Source organism: Balaenoptera physalus, assembly GCF_965194825.1.
Source record: "Balaenoptera physalus genome assembly, chromosome: 11".
NCBI lineage: Eukaryota > Metazoa > Chordata > Mammalia > Artiodactyla > Balaenopteridae > Balaenoptera > Balaenoptera physalus.
This window is the reverse complement of record NC_138896.1, coordinates 38039801-38065166: the sequence shown is the minus strand read 5'-3', so window position 1 is coordinate 38065166 and position 25366 is coordinate 38039801. Positions and strand designations below refer to the sequence as shown.

Below are 25366 nucleotides of genomic sequence, written 5' to 3'. Positions count from 1 at the left end.
TGCCCCTCGCTGGAGTCAGGGGGCGGGGCCGGGCCGCACCACGCGCGGCCGCGGGGGAGTGCAGGAGTGTGGGCGAGGCGGACGGTAAGCGACGGATGTGGTACCCGGGCGGGGTCGGGTCCTGGCTCAGCGCTGGGCTGTGAGCCGGGGGTCAGTGGTCGCGGGCCACCGGGCTGTGGGTTCGGAGGCTGTGAAGGCGGCCGCAGGCCCGGGCGCTCCCCCGGGAGCCCCGGAGAGCGGCAGGGGCGGGGCTCGGAGGTTCTGGAAGCCAGATGTCCCCAATATGGTCTGAGGCGCTTCCAATCCCCCTCCCAGGCTTCGGGAGTTTTCTCCGCAGTTCTGGGCCCGCCTTTTTGCGGCCCTGTTCCCGGGCCCCGCTGCCTGCGAGGCCTCCCGCTGCAGGCCGAGTCCCTTCGCGCTCGCCAGCCTTGTCTCACCCCTTTGCCCTCCCCACCAGACCAAATCCAGTTGCACCTCGGCGGTTGTGGTCTTCCTCCTTTGCAGTTGACCCTTCGCCAACCTGCCTTAGAGCTCATGGTTAGAAAATGTGTTTTGCCCTGTTTACTTCACTGGGTCTGAAGGTTTTATTTAGGCCTTCAGTGTGAGCACACGCAAGCGTTCTGCTAGGCGCAGATAGTCGTTAGGTAATAAAAATGAGTAATAACTGGCTCTTAAATCGCACTTATTTGTGCCACCTTTTGAAGTGCTTTGCAGCAAGATAACTCAAGTATGATCCTCTCAGCAGCCCTGTGAGCAAGGTGTTTATTCCAGCACGTGCCCCGTTCATGTTTGTCAGCGTGCCCATCCCCTGCAAGAACACCTAAAGCCTGCTAGTTGTGGAGGTGCTCAATAAAAGTTTCTGTTTCAACGGAAAGAAAGCGAGTATCCAAGAGTCGGCAGGGACACAGCAGTGGGTGACCTGATCCCTTTGTCTGTATTTATCCTGTGTTCATTGTGAGAAAGTTCTTTAGAATAGACATCTACCTTCTGACCCCTTAGTCCGGATTTGAAGTCTGCCCTTCCTGCCTCGCCCCGTGAAAAGCCACCTCCCGGCTGGCTACTCCTGACAACAAATACTCTGTACACTTTCCACATCTAAATCCTGTCAGTCTGCCTCCCTCACTTGCTCTCTCCCCGACGCTGGCCTCTCTAACCCAGGTTTGTTCTGGTCTCAGTCACTGGAAAGCCTCCTAGCCCTTTCAGGTTACAGTGTTTGCCTCTTCAAACACAGCTTTCATCAAACCTACTTCCCACCCCCAGGAGCACTTTAATTGACTTCCTTTTGCCTGGATTCTGATTTAGCTTTCTTAACAGGGACCCTAAAGTCAGCTTCATCCACAGCCTCATCTAACGTTACAGCGCCTTACTAACTCCACCCAGAAGAGTGGGGTTACCTTCCTTCTAAAACTTCCTCAGGCAAACCTTCTCCTCCTCTGGGCTTTTCCTCCCCGTGTTTCTGCAGCTCTCTGTTTTTCCTTCTGAACCCCATAGTGTGTCCACCATTAGGCCTTTTACTCTGCCTTACATAGTCACTTTACTTTTTGTGTGTATTTGGTCCTTTCAAACTGTGGTTCCCTGTAAGGCAGCTACATTGTGTTGCATTGTTTTGTATCTTTGCACCAACTATGGTGATATACATAGAGTAAATGTTCAGTGAATTGTTTTTAAGTAATTGAACAGTTTAGCCCAAGAAATTAAAGTAAAAATAGGTCAGTTAAAGCTGTTAGATCCCTAGGGGAGGAAGTGGAAGCAAATGCAAAACTGCCCTGTAGCTATGTTTCCACAACTCAGGGCTCATAGGGACAAAAAGAGGAAGAAAAAAAAAATCCTCATGATAAAAATATTACAAACCACTCAAAAACACATTCCATTACAAGAGTAAATGTGCAAAACAGGAGGATTAATACTCGTGGGAACTTGACGTAATAAGCAATCTGAAAGAAACTTTAAGGGGAAAATGGTAGTTTTCAAATGAAGGCAAAGATAAAGAATAGAAAGTGCTGAAAAAAGAAAAGGACATTGTGAAAAAAGAAGTGGTATATTTGAAAAGGAATCAAATAGCTCATCTAGAAATGAAAAGTATAGTCACTGAAATGATTGAGTGAAAGAAAATCTTGCTCAGCATTCCCTCTACTGAGCAACGTGGGAGTATGTACTCAGAGCTATGAAGCAGTTAGCTCTGGACTGGTTAGCGCCTCCCTGTGTATGCCTCCTATTACCCTCTGTGACTGCCTCCTCACAGGGCTTACCGTGCAACACTGTGGCTGCCTGCTTTCCTGTCAGTCTCCTCATTAGACTGTAAGTTCTTGGAGTCCAGGGACTATCCTATTCATGGTTGGCACAGTGCCTGGCACGTGGTAGGAAGCCACTAAATATTTGCTAGAAAATGAATGAGCAAATATACTTTTAACAGTTGTACAAAGTTATTTATGGTAGCACCACTTAAAGAATGAAAACTTGGACTTCCCTGGTGGCACAGTGGTTAAGAATCTGCCTGCCAGTGCAGGGGACATGGGTTTGATCCCTGGTCCGGGAAGAACCCACATGCTGCAGAGCAACTGGGCCCATGCGCCACAACTACTGAGCCTGCGCTCTAGAGCCTGCGAGCCACAACTACTGAGCCCACTTGCTGCAACTATTGAAGCCCACGCACCTAGAGCCCGTGCTCCGCAACAGGAGAAGCCACTGCAATGAGAAAACCACGCACCGCAATGAAGAGTAGTCCCCGGTCACCGCAACTAGAGAAAGCTGGCACGCAGCAACGAAGATCCAATGCAGCCAAAAATAAATTTAAAAAAAAAAGAATGAAAACTTTAGGGGGCTTCCCTGGTGGCGCAGTGGTTAAGAATCCGCCTGCCAATGCAGGGGACATGGGTTCAATCCCTGGTCCGGGAAGATCCCACATGCCGTGGAGCAACTAAGCCCGTGCGCCACAGCTACTGAGCCTCTGCTCTAGAGCCCGCGAGCCACAACTACTGAGCCCATGTGCTGCGGTTACTGAAGCCCGTGCGCCTAGAGCCCGTGCTCTGCAACAAGAGAAGACACCACAATGAGAAGCCCGTGCACCGCAACGAAGAGTAGCCCCCACTCGCCACAACTAGAGAAACCCTGCGCACAGCAACAAAGACCCAACGCAGCCAAAAAAAATAAAGAGAATAAAGAAAAAAAGAAAAAAAAATGGAAACTTTAGGAAGACCCATATGCCCCAAAGTAGGATCAAACAGCAGAGAATTAACAAGAAATATTACTCTTGGGAATTCCCTGGCGGTCCAGTGGTTAGGACTTGGCCCTTTCACTGTTGTGGCCCAGGTTCAGTCCCTGGTCGGGGAACTAAGATCCTGCAAGCCTCGCGGTGCAGCCAGGAAAAAAGAAAAAAAAAGAAAAAAAGAAAAAAAGAATACTGTTGAGAATTGCCAGGTATATAGATCACCAGTCCCCGGGATCCTGTGGGGAACTACTGTTACAATGAAAAGGGAGAATACAAAATAGTAAGTACACATTATTGCAACTAAGTTGACATCACGCTAACCAGGTCAGGAAGGAACTTGAGGTGATGCCAAGCCCAGCATGAGAGTTCAGGCCTCACCTGGGGAAGCGCAGGTGTCAGAATTTATCGTGGTGTAAAGAAGATGGGTTTGGCTGGATGCAGGCTCCCTGTTTACTAGTTCTGAGCAAGAACGTTCTGGCTGCTGCCTCTGTTCACCTGCTTGCCTGGGGTAGGGGTGGGGAGCACTGGCCTTCCGTCTGTACTGAATTCCTAGGGTCCCATACTCACCTTAGCTCAGGAATCACCTCTTGTCCTAATTAGGCTAAAAGAAGGTACACTATAACTGTCATCATCTCAGGAATTCTGGCATATCATGCGGGTCACCAGATGTATTGGCATGCGAGATCACTAAGCCTTCTGGGAGAAACATGGAAGACAACTAAGGGACTAATAGGTCCCAAGGCCTTGGGATGAAGCCTACAAGAGTGAAGATGGGGAAATAGGGCCTCTACACCCTGGGGAGACATGGTGTGTCACGATGAGCACAGTACTCAGCCCAGGGTCAGAAAGGATCAAGTACCTGGTTGGTATTCTGCTCTATCATCCTCCTCTTGGTGGAGAAAGGTAAGTCCATTTAAATCTCTTGTGCCCAATGTCTGTTTATCCTGAGAGGTGGGAAGAAGTTTTCTTCTCCTGCAGTAAAAATCAAACATTAATGGGCCATTGCCCCGAGTCTGGGTGAGTTTGGGGATTTAGACGATATCAAGACTTTTCATTCAGTGGAAGAATATTTAGCACTGAAAAGGCATGAACTATTGATATGGGCAATGACATGGGTGAGTCTCAAAAACATTATTCCAAGTGAAATAATCCAGACACAAAAGAGCACATGTTGTATGATTCCATTTATATGAAGTTGTAAAACAGGCAAAATTAATCTGTGGGGATAAAACTCAGAACAGTGGTTACCTATGGAAGAATGACTGGAAAGAGGCATGAGGAACTTTCTGGGGGGAATAAAAGCATTCTTCATCTTGACTGGGGTGGTAGTTATGTGAGTAGGTACATTAGTAAAAGCTCACCAAACTGTACTCTTAAAATCTGGGTATTTTCTTGTAAGACCATTATTCCTTAATTAAGGAAGAAATATTTCAGGACTAAGATTCTTGTTGTTTCCTTTTAGTGAGTATCTAAGGGCTTTAAAGGGTCAAAATGTCTATTGCACACATGCATGTGAATTCTTACATAACTGGAAAAACAAAACTATTCCCTTCTCCACTGCTTCCCTATCAGCCTGTGGCAGAGTCTGAATCCTTATGTGCAGTGGTGTGCTGGTAAGTGTTTAATAACTGGCCCTCTAGGAAAAGAAAAGCCCTGATTCATAGCACTTGCTGATTCACGTAGTGTAAATATTCTCACCATGGCTGATTTCACGCTGCTAGTGAGATGTCACTGAGCACAGACTTGGGAAGAAATGGGTACAGTTGACTTTCGCAAGCCAGTAGGAGCCAGCTCCAGCACACCCCTGCGGCAAGCCTTTATTGCAAAGCTTCCGGGGAGTCTTGGCGGAGCTGAGGGAGCAGCCGTTAAGCGGTGTGAGGCTCTGGGGTGAGCAGCCATTTCCTGTTAGCTTGAACGTGAAGGATGGCAGGAAGGAAGGGACACTGCTCTCAAGTGGTTGTGTAAATACAGCCCCGTTGTAAGAGGGGTCAGCCTTGCAAGATATGGCAGTTCGGCAGCTGTATAACTGGGGTTAGCAATCTGCTGGCAGCTTTTGAATTTTCAAGTGAAAATATGGGTTATTTCACTTAAAATTCCTGAATTCTCTTGGGGAGAACAAAGAGCAAAATCCAGTACCAGAGGGCCTGCACTCCCTCCTGACAAGAACAGGTCATAACAGGATAAAAGCTGCCCCCGTGAGAAGGGCATGGATTCTCCACCCATCTCTGCATCTCAACAACACACCTGCTGCAACCAGGGGTTTGCCTACATGGCTCTAGTTGGAATCTGAGTTTCTAATCCTGGTTTAGATTGTGCAGTCTCTAAGAATTAGTTTGGTTTCTGGTAGAATGGTGTGTGTGTGTGTGTGTGTGTGTGTGTGTGTGTGTGTAGACTGTTACCTGCTGGTGTGTGTGTGTGTGTGTGTGTGTGTGTGTGTGTGTGTGTAGACTGTTACCTGCTGGGTGAGCTGAAGAATATCCATGCACAGCTACAATCCTACCAGTTGGAGGAACCAGACTTGGCATCTTAGGGTACTCACGTTCACTCTGGGTGCCCTTGAGACACCAACGGACAACAGAACCTGGCCAGGGCATTGCCTAGACCCCTGATTCCCAGTTCTCGCTGAACATTAGAATCATTAAAGGAGTTTAAAAAAAAAAAAAAACCTCAGGCCTCAGCCTAAACAGTTGACTAAGAATCTCTGGGGATAGAGTCTGGAAATTAAAATGTTTTAGGGAAGCTCTACAGATGATCCCAATATGTTTTTTTGGGTTTTTTTGTTTTTGTTTGTTTTTTTTTAATGAAGGCACCAGTAAAAGGTGCTTTTTCCTTGGACCAAAGGAAGAGTCACATGTAGCATCCAGCTTAAGTTCTCTTTCCTCCTCAGGTTGTAGTTCCCAGTCCTTCCTCTAAGAAAGGGGCAGGACAGTGAGAGAGGTGTGGCTTGCTCCCCCCAACCACTGCTGGGGACCAGGTAGAAGTTGCATCTCGTTCAGAAGACTAGGGCCGGGGGTTCCAGCAGGCACTAGAGGCAGAATGAACTTTGGCTCGCAGTGAAGCTGGGTGCCCTGTGAGAGTTCAGAAGGGACAGAAAGTAAAAATGCCCCTTGAGTCCTTCAACCAATATTTATTGAGCACCTACTATGTGCCAAGCACTGTTGCAGTTACTGGGGATATAGCAGTAAGCAAAATAGACAAAAATGCCTGCTTCATGGAGCTGGCATTCTAATGGGGGAGACAATAAACATAATAAAGAAATCAGTATATCAGAAAGAGATAAGTGAGAAAAATAAAGCAGAGGAGGGGGACTGGGAATATGTAGTGGTATAACAATTTGGGGAGTATGTGGGGGTGAGGAAAGCCCTTGGTGAGAAGGTAACACTTAAGCAAACATTTAAAGGAGGCGAGAGGGTGAGCCAGGCGAGTATATGGCAGAAGAGAGTTCTAGATCGAAGGAATGGCACATGCAAAGACCCTGAGGTGGGAGTTTGTCTGGCAGGTTGGAGGGCAGAGAGGAGGTCAAGTCCCTAGAGCAGAGTGAGGGAGGGATAGTGGTAGAAATGAGGTCAGGGAGTTCGGCCTTGTAGGCCATTGTCAGTGGACTTGGCTATGACACCCAATGACACATAAATTGGAGAGATCCCTAATGTAGACCAGACACAGGTGGCCCTTGAAAAGTGTGGGGAAACTGAGGCTAGAGTCACGGACATTCAGTCAGCTTTCTTTCTGATTTGCCCTATAGGGGCCTGGGACTGTGATGGGGGGGTCACTGAACCCTGAGATGGGTGGAAAACTGCAGGGTGTATGTATGTGTCACCCTGAGGGGCCGGGGCCTGGGGGAGGAGGCGGGACAGGGCTGGGGCTTGTTGGAACCTGGTCAAGGTGGAGGGCAGACGATGGAGGAAAGAGAACCCTACACTCTTCCATGACCCCTTCCTACATGCTCAGAGTGTCCTACTCACTATTCAGGAAAGATTTGTGGAGGGCCTGCTATGTGGCAGACACTGTGCTAACTTCTGGGGACACAGAGACACATAAGCCAAGGTCTTGTCCCCTCAGGGTCTTGTAAAGACTACAGCCTCTGGCAAGATTTTAAGAGTGTCATTTGTCACATTTCCCCACATTCCTAGCACTGGGGCTATTTGCCGAAAGGAAAGAAGGAAGAGAGAATCCTGGTGGGAAGAAAGAAGGAATCATGCAGCTCTTTGATGGGAGAAATGGATTTTAGTGGTTCGTTATGTAACAGTTCTCCCAGAAGTATGCAAAAGAGGAGCTTTGTGACAGAGAAGATGCGCTGATGGTGGATCTCGGGCGGGTGGATAATAAGTCCTGCTGGCGTGTGGGGAGATGGGCAGCAGTAGCTCAGGTGGGGAAGAAGGTCACCGGTGGGCAGGGCAGCTGGCTGCGCGGAAACAATCTGTTCTTTCTTCACTCGAAACCTGTCGATTCGCTCCAAGCTGCTCATGTTTCTCCAGCAGGCCTCAAGAAAGGCCCACAGCTGTTTGAAGATAAAAAGAGCCTGATCTAGGGTGTGAGGCCCCACCTGCTGGCCGTGCGCTCGCCCTCTGGGCGCCTGAGAAGCCGCGCCTAGCACCATTCCTGGGCTTGGGCCTTGCCTTGCTGGCTCCCATCTGGCACCTCCCTGCCCGGACCCTGTTCCGGGGGTGTGGGCGTAGCTCGGCCTCCTGCATGTTCCCTGTTAGGCCAGCCCTGCTGCTGCTTCACCCACCCGGCTGGCCCTGCCTCCTCATTCCGGCTTTCCCAGGACGCCACCCTAGGTCCCACCTGAGGCCAGTCTCTGGTGACCTTGAGGCCTTCTTGAATAGCAGGGCGGGGCTGGGGCCTGGCACAAGGCTGGCCCAATCCCTGAGAGTACCAAGTCTGAAACTAGATCATTCACATGCCGAAGAAGAAGAAAGAGCGTTTATGTTCTTCACTGACATCCTCCTGGCCACCCACGTCAGGACTGACACATTTGCTGTCTTGTCTTTCAGGCCTCTGCACCCCTAGAACAGACCCTCCCCTGGCTCACGTGGAGGGAGGTTGATTTTGCCTCCCTGTGTTCCTCAAGGTGCTAATGGGCTCTGAATAATCACACTCCACGGACTGACAGTACGAATTAGGAACACCCAGAGCACAAAGGGGCAGGGGGCACACAGAAGGGGAAATATGGGAAGCTTCCTGGGAAGGTGAACGGCAGGCAGCAGGGCTACCTGAGCCTGGCACCCAGGCCTGCTGATGGGCAGCCGGCAGCACCAAGCTCTCCCAGAAGATAGGAAGATAAATGCCGGAGGGACTGAACGGGAAAATCCTGGCTGTTTGGAGGAGGGGACAGAGGAGACTGGTCTATGAGGAAGGCGAGCTTTTTTCATCCCTCCTCCTCCAAGCCAGGGACTGCTGAGGAAAGCCCACCCCTCCACTGGCACTGGTGGTGTGGCCTCTGCTCATCACATGACTACCCAGACAGCCCACACCCCCAACCCCATCAGGGCCTCCCGGAGCCTTGTAGGGGCTAGAAGACTGAGGGGGAGGGAGAGGCTGCGAGGGGAGGAGCGGCAAGGGCTGCACCAGACACTGGCGCAGGTTTCAGCCAGCTGCCGCATCTCCCCTGGATCCGCGTCATCCCTCACTCACAGGCCTGTCTGTCACAGGCCATTAAGTTCTTGGCAGGTGCTGTTTGGCTGAGGCTGCAGGCCAGGTTGGGGGCAAGGGGGTCCCAGGGAACATGCCAGCCTGTCCTCTATGGGCCTTGGCTCACTGGGGGTACATGCTCCTCTGGGGAGTCCTCACTCTCCCCTGAAAAAGCCACACCCTCACAAACCCCTGGAGATCACACATGTGTCTCTCTCTCTCTCTCTCTCCCTCTCTCCCTCTCCCTCTCTCCCTTTCTCTCTCTCTCTCTCTCTCTCTCACACACACACACACACACACACACACACAACATCCAGGTCCCAAATGTTGACATTTCCTCCCTGGCAGCCCCCAAATGCCCTCTGCTGCCCCAGCGCTGCCAGTGAGAGGCCCTTTGGGTGCCCCTAGTATGCGCACAAAGCCCTATTTGCATCCCAGGGCAGAGCTTTCTTGCCAGCCAGCCAGCTTGTCTGCCGTGTGACTGCCCAGCCCTACAGTTCCTGCTTGGACATCCCTCCCTCTTTCCCTCTGTCTGGGCTGCAGAAACTGAGCTCTTCCATCCTCCTTAAGGCTTGAAAGCAGAACTAAGAGAAGAGAAAGCATGAGGCTTATCTATGTCAAGAACCCCAAGAGCCCTGAAATGGACGCCCCCACTCAGAGAGAGATGTATTCACGACCATTGAATCAGGGCTTACTCTGCATAAATAAAATTCAGTTCATGTGAAAGCACCTCAGCTCAGCAGACAAAGCCTGCCAGGGCCAGGCTCCTGGGGCCCCCTCAGCCCATGTCCTGCCATTCCCCAGTCCCTAGACACTCCAATGTGCTGGACTCCCTGCCCTTATTCCTAGTCTCTCCCTGGTCTCTCAAGCCCACACCACTTCCTTCTGCTTTGAATGCCTTTTCCCGCCTTCTCAACCTGGAGAGTTTACTCATCCTTCATCCTCAGGCTGCCTCTGCTAGGAAGCCTTCCTTGATAGCACCCTCTGCTCTCTGCAGACTTCAGTGCCCCTTCTTTGGGTGTTCACAGCTTCCCTGTTCAAAGCATTTCCCACATTGTATTTCAGTGGTTAACAGGCCCGTCTTCCTCCTTAGACTATGAGCTAAGGGGCAGGGGACAGTGTTTAATCCATAACCTCTACCATAGGGCTGACATATAGTAGATGCTCAAGAAATACTTGCCAACTGAATGCATGACTTAATGAATGGGGCAGAAGAGATCCAAGTAAACAGAGAAGAACACCAGGTCTCTGAGGAGGGAAAGGAATGCCAGCAGTAGATATCAAGGAAGGCTTCCTGGAGGAAGTAAATAAGCTGTTGACAGGGTGGAGACATTCCAGGCAAAAGGAACTGATTGGTCGGGGGTGGGGGGGTGCAGGGGAGCCATAGAAAAGGTCTTCTGTCAGGAATAACATTCACTGAGCACCTTCTCTGTACCAGGCCTTACTCTAAACCCTTACACATGGTATTATTTAATCTTCAGAACAACCATAGGAGATTGGCACTGTAATTATCCCCATTTCACTGATGAAGAAAGTGAAGTTCAGTTACTGACCCACGGAGTTTAGGTCAGATTTGATGAGAGAAGCAGAACAACCAGAAGTGGTACAGAATATGGGATTTGACCTTATACAATGGGGCAGCTACTTAAAGAATTGATGCTTCTGAGTCTAAAATCCTCATAGCAGGCAGTGAGGAAGGGAAGATGGATGTGAAATTGGGGAGAACAAGAAGGAACTGAACCAGTGAGGAAGGGCTGGGACTCTGGAGGATGAACAGGCAGCCACACCGAGACAACTTCGGTGACACAGGTGACCTGCAGAAGAAGCTGGCACCCTTTGTCCTGGAGCTAAACACACACCCAGCCTAGGACTAGACAAGCTGAAGGAGGTCGGTAGAGAACCCACAGATCTGCATCAACACGTGTGAACTGCAGCACCGCAGGAGCCCTGCACCAACCACAGGAGCAAGCACGGCTGCTGTGTCCCCTCCTGCCACCATGGTCAGCTTGCAGGAAAGGGAACTCTGGAACTGTGGTTCAGCTTAGCTCAGCTGACACAGCCCAGAGCTACCACTCAAGGTCCCAACCCAGACCTGAATGTGTATAAGGAAGAAATGGCTGGGAAGTTGATCGGAACCAAACCAGGGGGTCTTGGCAGCACTCCAAGGAATTTGGGATTCCTTCTGTGGGATAACAGTGCTGATTTTCGAGACTGTGTGTTGAGTTGGAAGCGAAGGTGGGACGTGCCCCTGGTGATGTCCTGAAGGTGTTGGGCATATTCAGGTTGGGGTGGGAGACAGGAAGAGATGCCTGTGGAACCCTGGGATAGATTCTGAATTGGATGGAAGAGGCTGTGTGTAAATGAGGGAACCAGAAGCTGAGCCTTGGGTGGTGCCTACAGGCGAGAAGCAAGTCAGGCAGAAAGGCTGGCAGAACTGTGAGGGCCGAGGTCAGGGAGGTGGGAGGACCAGGGAAGCAGAGCCCTGGAAGACTTTTTTTGGGTGTAGGCATCTTGGCCCTCCTTCTTGGGCAGATGCAGCTCTGATGGTGCCTGTGCCATGTTTGGAGTTGGGCATTTAGTGTGGCCTCCTGCTGGTGCCCCTACCTACTCTCCCCCACCTCTGTGAGGGGCAGGTCCAGATGCTGCTCTGGAAGCCCAAGGCGCTGGCAGCTGAGGGGTGAGATAAGCCTCTGGGCTCAGGGTGTGATGTTTGTCCATCCTGCATGCCTTCTGAGGCCCCACTGTGTGCAGGACACTGGGCTTGGCTGGGGACCAGCCAGGAAGCATGGGCACCTGGGCCCTGCAAGCAGGGAGCTAGCGTACAGTCTGGTGGGAGGCAGAGGAGGAAACTGGGCCCTGCAGTGGAGGAGAGAGGAGCACGAAGGAGGGAGGCCTCCCCAGACTTGGGAGGAATCCAGGAAGCAGTGGCATTTAAAGACGAATCCCATCAAGCCCCTAGTCTAATCACATCGCCAGGAAATCCAGGGACCAGTTCTGCAGTCAGCAGACTGTGGGACCTGTAGGGCCAGGAACCCAATGTCCTCATAGCCATATTGTGTGGGAAAACAGAAAGAACAAGGTGAACCTGTGGATGAAAAGAGACTTAATAGACAAAACAGCCCGTTGTAACATGTGGACCTTATTTGGATCCTGATTTTTTTTAAAAAGTGGTGATCGGTTAGTCTGCTCAGGCTGCCATAACAAAATACCATAGACTGGGAAGCTTCAGAACAACAGAAATTTATTTCTCACACTTCTGGAGGCTTGAAGTCCCTGATCAAGGTCTGGCAGGGTTCTGTTTCTGGTGAGGACTCTCTTCCTAGCTTGTAGACGGCCACTTAGTCTCAGGTGGCCTTTCCTCGGAGTGTGCAAAGGTGTGTGGGGGGGTGGTGTGGAGAGAGAGATCTCTTCCCCGTCTTGTAAGGCCACCAACCCTATCAGATTAGGGCCTCACTCTTATGACCACATTTAGCCTTAATTACCTCCTAAAGGCCCTCTTTCCAAATTCAGCCAGAATGGAGATTAGGGCTTCAATATGTGAATTTGGGGGGACACAATTCAGTTCATAGCAGGTGACATTTATGAAGCATTGGCACTTTGCTGACTGGGTATTTGATTATATTGAGGAATTACTGCTAAATATCTCTTGGGGTATGATAATGGTAACAGTGTTTCATATATATACACATACATGTATATAACGTGTATAAAATATATATATGTATGCATGTATAGAATAATATTGGCATTATATGTACTGTGATATGTACACAGTACATTATACATACATTATGTGTACATTTTTGCACACAGGAGTATATATATTTCCTTATTTTTTATTTATTTATTTATTTATTTATTTTTGGCTGCATTGGGTCTCCTTTCCATCCCAGCCTCCAGTTTACACTCAAGAGGGCAGTCCTTTTTCCTAGCTCCTATCATATCCTTTTGGAGATATTCTACACACGACACACAAATGTACGTGCAAAACTACCTTTTTTTTCTGTAAAATATAAATGGTAGCGTATAATGTTGTTCTGCATCTTGTTTCTCTTTTTTCTACTTTATTTTTAAAATCACGTCAGATTAGTACATAAAATTTCATACTGTGTAATGGCTCTACTGTATAAACGTACCGTAAATTCATGTAACATTTAAGTTGCTGCCAATTTATGTGCTATCATAACCAAGGCTACACTGAATACTTTGTAGACCTAACATTTATGCACACAGGAATAAATATATTTGTATAGGCAACAGGAAGAAATGAGAATGCTGGATCAAAGTGCATGTGCATTTAAAATTTTTTTTTAATTAATTAATTTTATTTTTGGCTGTGTTGGGTCTTTGTTGCTGCGTGTGGGCTTTCTTTAGTCGCAGTGAGCGGGAGCTACTCTTCGTTGCGGTGTGCGGGCTTCTCATTGCGGTGACTTCTCTTATTGCAGAGCACGGGCTCTAGGCATGCGGGCTTCAGTAGTTGTGGCTCGTGGGCTCTAGAGCACAGGCTCAGTAGTTGTGGCACACGGACTTAGTTGCTCCGCGGCATGTGGGATCTTTCTGGACCAGGGCTCCAACCTGTGTCCCCTGCATTGGCAGGCGGATTCTTAACCACTGTGCCACGAGGGAAGCCTCCTTATTTTTTACATATGCACCAAAATATTTGTGGGTGAAATCATCTGATTTGCTTCAGAATGGTCTGGGAAGAGGAAGTGAGTGTGGCTATAGATGAAGCCAGGCTGACCATGAGTTGATGGTTGTTTGTTGGGTCTGGGTTATGAGTTCATGGGGGTGCATCATATTATTCTGTCTACTTTTGCATATGTTCTAAATTCTCCATAACAAAAAGTAAAAACAAAAAGTGAGGAGGATTACTGAGATTTAGGGTTGGGGGGAGAAGCCAGGCATCTGCTAGAAGAAATTGCTCAGGCAAAGCTCTGAGGGAGTGAGGCTTTTGGGTGTGTGAGGCCCCAGTGTTTCACAGGCGCTGGAGCGTGAAGCTGTGCCAGGCGCTTCGGGTACCAAGATGACTGAGGCTCAGTCCCTACCCTCCAGGACAAAGACCAGTCTCAATGGAGGGCCCTGGCTCAGGGCAAGCGAGACCAGAACCCAGTAGGAGAGCCCTGAAGAGCCTGTGAAGCTTGAATAAGGGGAACAGAAGCAGTTGTCATTGTTCTGGAAGTGCTGGGAGACCAAGTGGTAAAAGGAGGCATCAGGCAGAGACCACCCAGTGTGCTAGGAATAGGGAAGCCTGAGGATGGAGCAGCAAGAATGTGATCATCCAGGCTCCCAACCAAATCTTTGCTGGAATTGTAGGAAACTGACCTTCGCTTTAGAAATCTGACTTCTTTTTGTGTTCTTACTGGGTGACTTTGGGCAAGTTACTTAAACCCTCTGATCCTCAGCTTTTTCTTCTGTAAAATGGGGATCATTATAGGGCCCACCCCATAAGGTTGCTGTGGTATTAAATGAGAAAATATTTGTAAACCACTGAAAAGAGTTTGTGTTAGTTATTATTATCATCGGAGTTTCAGGGAGGAAGTTGCCTTCCCTTGGGGCAAGAAGGTGGAGACATCAGTTATTAAAATGAGAGAACCCCAGTGGGGAGGTGGGAACATGATATTACTCTTCTCTGCCAGCCCCTAATAGGTTGGTGATTTATTTTTAATTAAAAAAGCTGTTTTCTTACAGTGGTGAGCAGGGTCAGATGCAGAAAAGAAGTTGTAGAGAAAAGACTAAATAAAATCCACTGGACCTTGTGAGAAAGTGTGGTTGGCCAGAGTGGTGAGTGTCTCAGGCCAAGAGCCCAGTTCCAGAAACTCCCTCTAGGCCCCCGTTGCCCTCTTGAGGTGGCTTCTGGAACAGGGGGTCTACAGGAGTGAAAGGTCAGGCCCCATGGGGGTGGGGTGGGGCCCAAGCAGGCTCCTCCCGCTGTGGGGAGCACCGGCCTTCCCCCTTCAAGGCTGTGGCTCTGGGACCACTTCCTCTTTCCTCACTCTGAAGCAGGGAGCAGGCCTGCTGAGGCCTCAGGAAAAATGGGACTCCAGGATGCCTTAGCACACCTATGACCCCAGGTGGGGGTGGCTGAGTGCGCTGGTTGGAGACCTCTCTCCCTGCTTCAGGGGTAGCGAGGGCCACCCTGGAGGCCTGCAGGATGGAGGGGGCGAGTAAGGAGAAGCTGTCATCTGTGTCCAATCTGGTGACTGTGTTTGAGAATAGCAGGTACGGGGTAGTGGAGGTGGGAAGGGTCACCATGGCCAACTGGCAGTCTCCCTCGAGCTCCTCTGCCCACCCCTGGGCCCTTGGGCAGCCCAGAGCCTCCCAGTCTCTAGGCTAAGGAGCAGGGCTGGGGCCACCTTGGACCCTCACAGTGAGCAGTTCTCTCTCTGCGCCCTGTCCTGCACACCTCCTCCTGTCTGGGCAGTGTCCACGTCCCTCGGCCATGGGTTCCTTGGAGCATGGGAGAGTGTTGTTGGGGCACCAGGCCTGGGCAGGGGTGAGAGCGTGTGTGTTGATGTGTTGGGGAGAGTCCAGACGTGTGTGTAATTATGAGTGAGCGTGGGTGGACCAGATGCCGTGTTTGGGCTGCAGAACTCCAGCAGAAATAATAGCTAATACTCTCCTGCAGAAATAATAGCTAATACTTATCAAGTGCTTACTCCCTATGAGTAGGATAACCATACAATTTATCATTTAGACCAGGACACAATGGAAACTGAAAGTGAATGCCATTAAATTTTTTTGGTGGGAGGGAGGGGACAATAGGAAAGGTTGAGACTGTCACAGGCAAACCAGGATGTGTGGTCAGTCTACCTATAGGGCGCTGTTCTAAGTGCGTTTGCTACTTATTTCATTTAATCATCTAACAGCCTATTGGGGGTAGGTTCCACCTCTATACCCATCTTACAGATGAGAAAGGGGAGGCACGGAGAGGTGGGGAGGCTTTAAGTGCTTTAAGTTCATGGGCAAGGAGCAATGCAGGGGCTTCCATCTGAAGGGAGAAGGCTGGACCGGATGTGTGGAGGTCACTGTGTGTCTGTATGTGACATTAATCCATTCTGCAGGCATTTCTTAAGCCCAGGACTGTGTTAGGGATTGTGACTGTTGTAGGTAGGGTTCTCTGGAAATAGACTCCGGGGTAGAGATTTGCTTCAGGAAATTTACTGGGGAGGCTTTTGGGAACAATACCTGTGCGGGTGAGGGAGGCAGCTTTGGGCACAGGGAGAGGTTGAACTGCCGAGCACTTGCCACAGAGGCTGCAGCCTGTCCCAGAGAGCTCTGGAGCTGGAGGCCTCTCAGGCTGTTCCGGATGAGGCAAAGGGCTAGGTCTTTGTACCCCCACATGGACTAGTCATTGGATGTGGACTTGACCTTAGATGAGGTAGCTCTCTTCCAGAGAGGGCAATTCCCGGGAGGGACTCAGTCAATAACCTGTCAGCCACCATACCACCAGCAGCTAGGGGAAGAGTGCCTCAGTGCTGAGGGGGTGTGGGTGGCACAGCACAGCGTCGCACAGGAACTGTATCGGATGCAGGAGCCTAAAGAATGATCCCTGCCTGGAGGACTTCTGTCTTTGGTGCTAAGCTCATGGAATGACCATGATGCCGGGTCATAGACAGTAGATATCCTGGGAGAGGCCTTAACGCTCTGCTAAGTGTACTCAGAGCAGGCAAAGCCTCCTGTGGGCTTTGTGGTGGAGGCAGCATAGACGTGGACCTAGAAGGGCAGTTCAGCTTCCTGAGCGGGTGACCTGACCCTGCCTCTCCCAGAGGGCTTTGCCGGGCACGTTCTGTTCAGCACCGAGGACAGCTCTGGGCAGCACCTTCCTGGACCACCACCCCACTCAACACGCCAGGCATGCCCAGTGGAGACCCTCAGCATGTGTGCTCTGCCTAGGCAGCACTCCTAGCAGGAGGAGGCAGCCCTCAGACCAGATGGGGTCAGAGGAGGTCTTGTCGGGAGGGTGGGAGTCACCCCTTACTGTGTGAGGGGCCCCATGCCAGCTGCCTTGGCCTGGGCTTTCTTGTGAGGCACTTCCTTTCAGTGCCTTAACTGATCTGAAACTGAGGGGTGAAGAGGAAACAGAAGCTGGCCTGGGCACTTGGACAGAAATGCAGAAGCTGAAACCAAATGTAGAACGGAAAGCCTGAGACTCAGCTAATGCCACGAGCTGCAGACCAGTGGGCTGAGGAACCGTGGTGCACTGGAGTGCCAGAGAGGCGTGGAAGAGCCAGTGAGGAGCCATGGGGGACTGGGTCCCAATCCTGTCTCTGCCACCAACCAGGGTGTGACGTGGGGCAGGTCACGTTGACTCTCTGCACCTGTTTCTCCTTGACTCACGTGCGGAGGGGCAGTTTAAGGCTCAGGCTCGGGAGCCAGCCTGCCTGATCTGAATCCCACCTCTGCCCCCCTCTTGCTGCAAGATCCTCTCTTTTCCTAGCTGCAGAATAGGGGTAATGAGAAAATTTCTCACAGAGTTTTGAAGATTTTGTACCTGTCTGGTCCTCCATTTCCCAGCCTGCCTTTCTCATAAGGGTGCCCACCCTCTGCTGTCACCACAGGCCTTTCCACACCAAAGGGAATGGGTCCCAACCCAAGTCGTTGGATATATTCCTTGAGGGTGGCCTCTGTTATCTAAAGAATTTAACTGGCCTACAAATCCAATAGGTAGGATAACAAAGCCACACTACGAAAGCTCATCCCTGGAGGGAGAGGGAAACTGATCCCAGGCTGGCTTTTCCCACCACTAGAGGTGTGGAGGGCGTAGCTCACACTGAAAAGCCCCAGCTTTATCAGCTCTGCCCTCCCTTTAGAGTGTTCCATGGCTCCCACCTTCCCTCGATATATCAGTTACTGGGGTTTTAGGGGATTTCCTGCTTACAGAGACTTAAAACCAGGGGTGAGGTCCACAGGCGAGGTGATCTGGGAGGGCACTTAAAACCCTCTATGTGCAAAAAGAAGGGTCCCTAGCTGCATTTTAAACAGGGAAGTGTGTTGTTCCCCAGAAAGCAAGACACAGTCTACGCTGACTCATTTTGAAGACTGGAGTTCCCTCCAAGAAAGGTGTTGGGGAGGGAAGTAGAAGTCTCAGTCAGTTCTCCTGTGCACGAGGTACTCAGAGGCCAGTGAACATCTGTGATTTGCATTAATTGCCCCAAAATCCCCACCAGAGAGGTGCTATTCTTCTCCCTACTCTGCAGGCTGGAAACCCTCAGGTCTGCTGTCTGCTCCTCAGGACCCCGGGAGCAGTATCCAGAGTCCACGGCCTGGAGGCCGGGCATCACCACCCTGGGTGCAGCCCTCCTTCGCCCACAGGGCCATGGGATAAGCCCACCGTGGAGGAGGCCGTGGAGTCCGGGCCCAGGGCGGTCAGCAGGAGGTATCTGAGCTCCCTGAAGAACAAGCTGTCCAGCAGGGACTGGAGGAAATCTTGCCAGGCTAGGACCTGCCCCGGCCCAGGGACACAGGTGCCCGAGGGGTAGAAGTGGGCAGCTGGGTGGGGGCCCCTCCACTGACCTCCTTCCCACACATTCTCTCCCAGCCAGAGCCAGCACTTCCCCAGGTGGGGTCTTGTGTGACCAGAGATCAGCTGAAAGCTAGATTCACACCCACCCTACCCTTAACGGCCTTTGATTAAGTGTCTACTATGCACCCCGCTGCTGGCATTATTTCTCATACCCCTCACTATAGGAGTCTTTTAGTCATGGAAATTGAAACTCAGACAGCTTAAGGAACTTGTCCAAGGCCACACAGCTTGGAACCTAGTACCTTTCCCAGGGGCGGCCTCCATTCACCCACTGAAGGGGGCAACAGTGCCAACTAGACATAGAGGTCAGCGCTAATTCCTGCCCTTAGACTCATCCTGGGCAGGTCACCTCCCTTCCCTGGGTTTCAGTTTTCTTGTCTGTGGAATTTAAGGGCTCGGCTGCACGAGGCTGTGCACCCTGGAGCCGGACTACCAGGGTACACGTCCCAGCTCTTCTGCTTACTATGTGACCTTGGGCAAGTCTCTTTAACCCCTTTGTGCTTGTTTCCTCATTTATAAGATGGGGATGGTGATCATAGTAGTACATACTATGTACACTGGTTATCAGTTGCTGCATAACAAACTATGCCAAAATGTAGAGGCCAAATAGTTTATTATTTCTGACAGTTTTGTGGGTTGATTGGAATGCTATTGGATGGTTTTTCTGTTGGTCTCACTTGGAGTTTGTCTTAGCTCGGGATGCCATAGCAAAATACCACAGACTAGGTGACTTAAACAGCAGAAATGCATTTTCTCACAGCTCTGCAGACTGGACATCCAAGATCAAGGTGCTGGCAGGGTTGGTTTCTGGTGAGGCTCCCTTCCTGGCTTGTAGATGGCCATCTTCTCACTATGTCCTCACACGACCTTTTCTCTGTTCACATGCTCTCCTGGTGTCCCTCCCTCTTATAAGGACACCAGTCTTAATGGATTAGGCTCTACCCTTCTATCTCAATTAACTTAATTACTAAAGGCCCTATTTCCAAAATATAGTCACATTGGAGGTTAGGGCTTCAATGTATTGATTTGGGGACACAATTCAGTCCATAACAGGGTCTCTCACGTGGGTGCAGTCAGATGTTGGCTGGGGTGGGAATGCCCAAGATAGCTCATCTCCCAAGCCTGGTGCCTGGGCAGGGACAGCTGGAAAGCTGTGCTCAGCTGGGATGCTGGCACGGCTGGACCCCTGGCTCCCTCTCACTGTAGTCCCAGGGCCTCTCCTCTCCATCAGGGCAGCTAGACCTCCAGATGTGGTAGTTCGTGGCTCCCAAGGGGGCACAAGTGGAAGCTTCCAGGCCTCTTAAGGCTTAAGCCCAGAACTGGCTCAGCCTCACTCTGCCCCATTCTCTCAGTTAAATCGATCCCAGCGCCAGCCCAGATGAGTTGCAGGAGTGCATGAATCCCGGGAGGTATGTTTCACTGGGGCATCTTTGGATACTGCTCCCATCAGAGGAGACCAAAGCTCTGCTTCTCCTTCTCCTCCCAACTCCCCTGCAGGAGCCTGAGGAGAAGAGGATCGTCCAGGAGCTGCTGGAGACAGAGCAGGCCTATGTGGCACGCCTCCACCTGCTAGACCAGGCCAGTGGCCAGAACGCCCCCTCCTGAGCCCCAGCACCTGGGTGTCCTCACCCCACCCCTGCTCTCCCTTCTGACCCACCTCACAAGAGCTGAGAGTTAGGACCTCGGGGTTTGATTCTGGGAAGCCTTAGTCTTTTAACTCCATTGGCCGGAGTTCAGGCAGAAATCGGGATTTAGCTCATTAGCGCCACTCCTGGTTCCACCGTTGGTGCCTGGGCTGGTCTCACAGGAGCAGAGAACACTTCCAGGCCCCACACAGCATCCTCATCTGTCATTCCAACTCCCAACATCCTCACCATTGTTAGCCCTTCACACTTTCTTAAGGAGCCCTAAGGCGAGAGGGTTAAATCACTGAACATCAGCAGTGGGATCTTGAGCCTGGCAAAGTCCAAGACTTGACAGACACGAGATCGGCCCATTTCTGACATTCATCAGCTGCCAGCCTTTGGCCAAGTCCCTGTGTCTCTAGGCCTTGGTTTGCCCATCTGTGAAGTGGCCAGAATACAATCTTCCCTGCTTCTCTCTCTTCCCAGGGTTTTTGTGAGGTTGATGGGAGATTAAGGAGGTGGAAGCATTCAGCAAGCTGGGGAGGGACCCCAAAGCCCCTGGGACTGTGCTTGTCTCCCCCTGGGCTGGTGTTGGGGGTGGAGGTCCTTCTCTGCCACAGGCCCAGTGACCCAGCGGCGGCTGTAGGTGTTCTTCCAGGAGCTACTGAAGGAGGCCCGCAGCAGCAAGGCCTTCCCCGAGGATGTGGTCAGGCTCATCTTCTCTAACACCTCCTCCATCTACCAGTTCCATGCGCAGTTCTTCCTCCCAGAGCTGCAGCAGCGGCTGGACGACTGGTGAGGTCCAGCAGGAGCCCCTGAGGCCCCCTGACCACAGCCCTGGTCAGGTCCGGTTGCAGCCCCCAGGGAACTGGGTTTGGCCTATTATGCCCCTGCCCTTGCTGTGTGGCCATGACTCTCCTCCTCTGGGCTTGCTCTGTCTGCACAGTGAGGGGCTTGGACGAGGCATGTGTGTGTGTGTCCTGGAGAAGGGGATGGATCAGGTCCTCACTAGGCTGAATGACTTAGGAGGCAGTGGAAATAACCGGCACTAACTGAGGGTTTCCTACTTGCCTTGCCTTGGGCTTTACACCTATTAACTCGCTTAATCTTCACATCAGCCTGCTGTGTGATGATGGCATTGTGGTTATGCAGGAACCCCTCTCTGTTTTCAGAGATGACCACTAAAGTATTTAGTGCTGAAATTAGTATCTTGCCAAAGAAATGCCATGATGTCTGGGATGTCCTTTAAAATTCTTTGTTAAAAAAGTATCTTAGTAATTGTAAAGTCCAGGGACGCATATATAGGGGTTCGTTATTCTTTTTATTTTATGATTGCTTAAAATTTTTTGCAATAATTTTTTTTAAAAAAGACAACCCTGTGAGGTTGCCTACCATCATGCCCAGTTTTTTCAGATGGGAAAATTAAGGAATAGAGAGGCTAGGTGACTGGCCCAAGAACACACAGCTAGAGTAAGTGGTGCAGTTGGAAATCAAACTCAGGCAGGCCAGGTCCAGATGGTCAGTCCTTACCGCTCTGCTGTAACAGTTCCTGGGTCGAATGACCTTTTCTTACCTCTCTGAGCCTGGATTTCCTCCTCTCTAAGATGGGCCACTGACTGTCCCTCCTCCCCCACGCAGGGTTGTGAGAATTAAATGAGATGAGACATGCGCCGAATCTTGGGCAGTGCTTGGCATGTGGCCCTTGTTATTGTTACATGAACAAGCATCCGGTGGTTATTGAACGCCTGTTGTGGGCCTGACACTGTACTGGGCCTTTGGAGGAATCCAATCCGTGGGAGAGAACAGCATCTGCCCTCAGGGGGTCTCACAGTCTAAGGGGGAGTGAACCACACACATGTGTGAGCATGACACGCCCCCCTATACCTGCACCCAGAAGTGCCGCAGAAAGGCTGTGTTGCGGGGGTGAGGGGAACCTCACCTAACCTGACCCTGTCTGGAGTCAAGAGAAGAGGTCCCCAGACTGAGGGCAGTACCTTGTGCCCCTCCTGCAGGACGACCACCCCCCGCATTGGCGACGTGATCCAGAAGCTGGCCCCCTTCCTGAAGATGTACAGTGAGTATGTCAAGAACTTTGAGCGAGCTGCCGAGCTGCTGGCCACCTGGACTGACAAATCTCCACCCTTCCAGGAGGTTATCACCCGCATTCAGGTGAGGTTGGGGCGGGGGCGGGGCAGAGCCTGCACTGCCACCCCCAGTGTGCAGTGGCTCAGGTTCCCCAGTGATTTTGGGTACCTCCCTGGCTCAGTGCTGCGCACTCCCCCGACCCTCAGGGGCAGTCTGACCCACCCCTTCCCCCTCTCACCCCCACGCCCTCCATCCCTCCTCCCTCCCCAAGAGCAGCGAGGCCTCGGGCAGCCTGACCCTGCAGCACCACATGCTGGAACCTGTGCAGAGAATCCCACGCTATGAGCTGCTGCTCAAGGAGTATGTCCAGAAGCTGCCAGCCCAGGCCCCAGACCTGGCTGATGCCCAGAGTGAGGACGCCCCCAGGGAATCCAGGGGGTTGGGGAGGTTCGAGCCGCTTCCATAATTTATGGAGCACCTACTAAAATGGTTATTATGACCATCAGCCATCAACATTGACCGCTGGTACTTCGTAGACATTGTCTATAGCATCAGCCACTTTTTTATAGACATTAAGGCCCAGAGAGGTTAAGTGACTTGCTCAAGGTCACACAGCCAAAAAGGAACAGAGCTGGGATTTGAAACCATGCCTTCACCCTCTGGATCTGGGGGGCATTGGAAGTCACAGAAGCCAACGGCCTAAGCCCTGTCTTTTGGTGGCTTCTAGTCTCTCCACTCTGGGTGGGAAATGGCCCTCATCATCCAAGTACCTCATGTGCCAGGCTACAGGGGAAGGCTGCTCCCGGGGGTGCTCATGGCAGGCCCTGAGGCCGCTTGGTTAAGCCTCAAGGACCTCCTGCCTCAGCCACAAGCCCCATATTTTCAAGGGGTAACTCTGGCCCTGCCCCCATTTCAGAAGCCCTTGACATGATCTTCTCAGCCGCTCAGCACTCCAACGCAGCCATCACTGAGATGGTGAGCATCCCAGCCCTCGGAGTAGGAGCAGTGGGCATCCCCAGGGGCCCTGTCACCTCCTCCCTGCAGCTCTCAGCCTCCCCCAACCCACCCAGGTCTCTGTATCTCCTCATCCCCTGATCCTTCCTCACGACACCTGGCCCACCTCCCCCTCACACCCTGTCCCTGTCCACACAAGGCAAACCTTCCAGAAGCAGGCAGGCCCTGCCTGGCCTTGGCTGAATGTGCACCTCCTGTCCCCAGGAGCGGCTGCAGGAACTGTGGGAAGTGTACCAGCGCCTGGGCCTGGAGGACGACATAGTAGACCCCTCCAACACCCTGCTGCGCGAGGGCCCTGTCCTCAAGATCTCCTTCCGCCGCATCGGCCCCATGGAGCGCTACCTTTTCTTGGTAGGGGGATGCTGGGGGGCCTGCCCCACACTGGGGAGGGAAGTCCACGGGCCCTCTGCCCCAGGTTCTGTCTGCCTGGCATCTACCCAGCTGGCACTGCAGGACGAACAGGGACGAGCCTGCTTCTCTATCCTTCTCTGCTTTGGCACCCAGGTGACTTGGGACAAGTCACGTGCTACCTCCAGGCCTCAGGAATTTCTAACTGAGGGGGTTCCCAGACATGCCCTGGGAAGCAACAGAGTCAGAATTTGAACCCAGTCTGTTTGGCTCCAAAGCCTGTGGTATCAATCTGTGCTCTAGAGAGTGTACAGCAGGAGGGAATTAGCTTGGCTGCTAGGAAGAATTGCCCTGGTTTGCACTGAAGAAGCCAGGGTATCTCCTGGAGATCTGGAAACTGGTCCCACCTGAAGGTTTTGGGGAGGGAGCTACAATCTCTCATAAGCCCCTGCCACCCTTGGCCCCTGTGAGAAAGGCCTCGTAGGTTTCTGAGGTCTGATGAGGTCCCTTGATGCCCACAGGTAGGGCAGCCCTTCAGTGACCTACCTGTTGGATTGGGGCTAGACAACCACTTCCTCATCACACCTGTGAGGTCCTGTGAGCTGGCCCAGCGGGTGGCGAGAGGGGAGGGAGACCCAGTGGGGCTCAGCCCACGCCCAGGGAAGCCTGCCTGATTGTCCTTCCTGCCCTTGCCACTGTGTACACACTCATGCTTGTGTCTCCTGCAGTTCAACAACATGCTGCTCTACTGTGTGCCCAGGGTCATCCAGGTGGGCGCCCAATTCCAGGTCAGGACCCGTATCGACGTGGCCAGCATGAAGGTAAGAGGCACCCCAACCGCCTTCGGGCTTTACCCCAAGGGTGGGACCGAGTATGGGGAGTAGCAGGAGGGGCCAACCTGGGTCTCAGTCTAGGAACCCAGGTGTGTCAGGTCCGTGGCAACATGAAGGTGGAAAAGTTTTGGGGTTAGATCTCTCCCACCTGGCCTCCCAGCCTTCCTGTCCAGGGCCCTTCCCAGCTCCCAGCTTTGCTCTGCTTTCCCTACCATCTACATCAGTATTTTGAAAACTTTAATACGTGCATGAATCCCCTGGGAGTCTTGTTAAAATGTGGGTTCTGATTCAGGAGGTCTGGAGAGGGGCTGGAGATTCTGCATTTCTAACCAGCTCCTGGGTGATGCCAGTACTGCAGCTCCCCAGGCCACACTTTGAGTAGGAAGGGTCTCCACTTTCAGCTCAGCTGCTGACTTGAGTGTGTCCCCATCCAGAGATGGCCACAAATGAGCGGAGACAGCACAGCAGTCCATAGTAGTGCCCATCGACTGGGCGGTCACTGCGGGTTGGGTTGGGCCCTAGATCATCCCACTGGATCCTCTTAACAGCCCCGTGATATAGGGGCTGTTATTATCCCCTGCATTTTTTTGGTTTTTAAAAATCTTTTAAAAATAATAACTTTATTACCTAAAAATATAGATAATACACATTCCAAAATCAAACTATATCAAAAATATATGCAATATATATTGCATATATATGCACCCCATCCCCTAGTTCCCCTTCCTGGAGGCAGCCTTTGCTTCTTGTGAGGCCTTCCAGAGGTAGTCTTTGCATACACAAACTAATAACATATTCATTATGGCTTCCTTACTTTTGTTTCACATAAACAGTGAGACTATTTTTCACATACACTATTCTGCGCTTGACTTTTTTAACTAACTACTAATTCTGGAGATGCTTGGAAGTCAGTTCGTTAGGAGCTTCCTCATCCTTTTGCGTAGCTGCATAGCATCCCGGCATGTGGATGTACCGTAATTTGTTCAGCCAATCCTCTACTGACAGACATTTAGATTGTTCTCAGTTGTCAGTGTCTGCAAATGAGACTGCAGTGAATAACTGTGTACAGTATGCCTGTGTCTAAGTATATCTGTAGTTA

General features: G+C 51.4%; 1 protein-coding gene across 6 annotated transcripts in view; it reads left to right on the top strand.

Annotated features, from left to right (window-relative positions):
- The first annotated feature begins 104 nt into the window (after positions 1-104).
- The window catches only part of FGD2 (FYVE, RhoGEF and PH domain containing 2), a 45358-nt gene continuing 20096 nt past the window's right edge, over positions 105-25366 (top strand). For 3 of the 6 annotated variants that reach the window (XM_082412592.1, XM_082412589.1, XM_082412588.1), the window contains exons 1-9: positions 105-4111; positions 18037-18303; positions 19860-19940; positions 20634-20782; positions 22000-22156; positions 22344-22482; positions 22989-23047; positions 23291-23437; positions 24163-24255. In XM_082412592.1, coding sequence (XP_082268718.1) covers positions 4013-4111; positions 18037-18303; positions 19860-19940; positions 20634-20782; positions 22000-22156; positions 22344-22482; positions 22989-23047; positions 23291-23437; positions 24163-24255 — 1191 coding nt within the window. In that variant the 5' untranslated portion in view covers positions 105-4012. Of the gene's footprint in view, positions 4112-8202; positions 15059-18036; positions 18304-19859; positions 19941-20633; positions 20783-21999; positions 22157-22343; positions 22483-22988; positions 23048-23290; positions 23438-24162; positions 24256-25366 lie in introns of all 6 variants that reach the window. The other 3 variants (XM_082412591.1, XM_082412590.1, XM_082412593.1) reach the window with 3 other exon arrangements.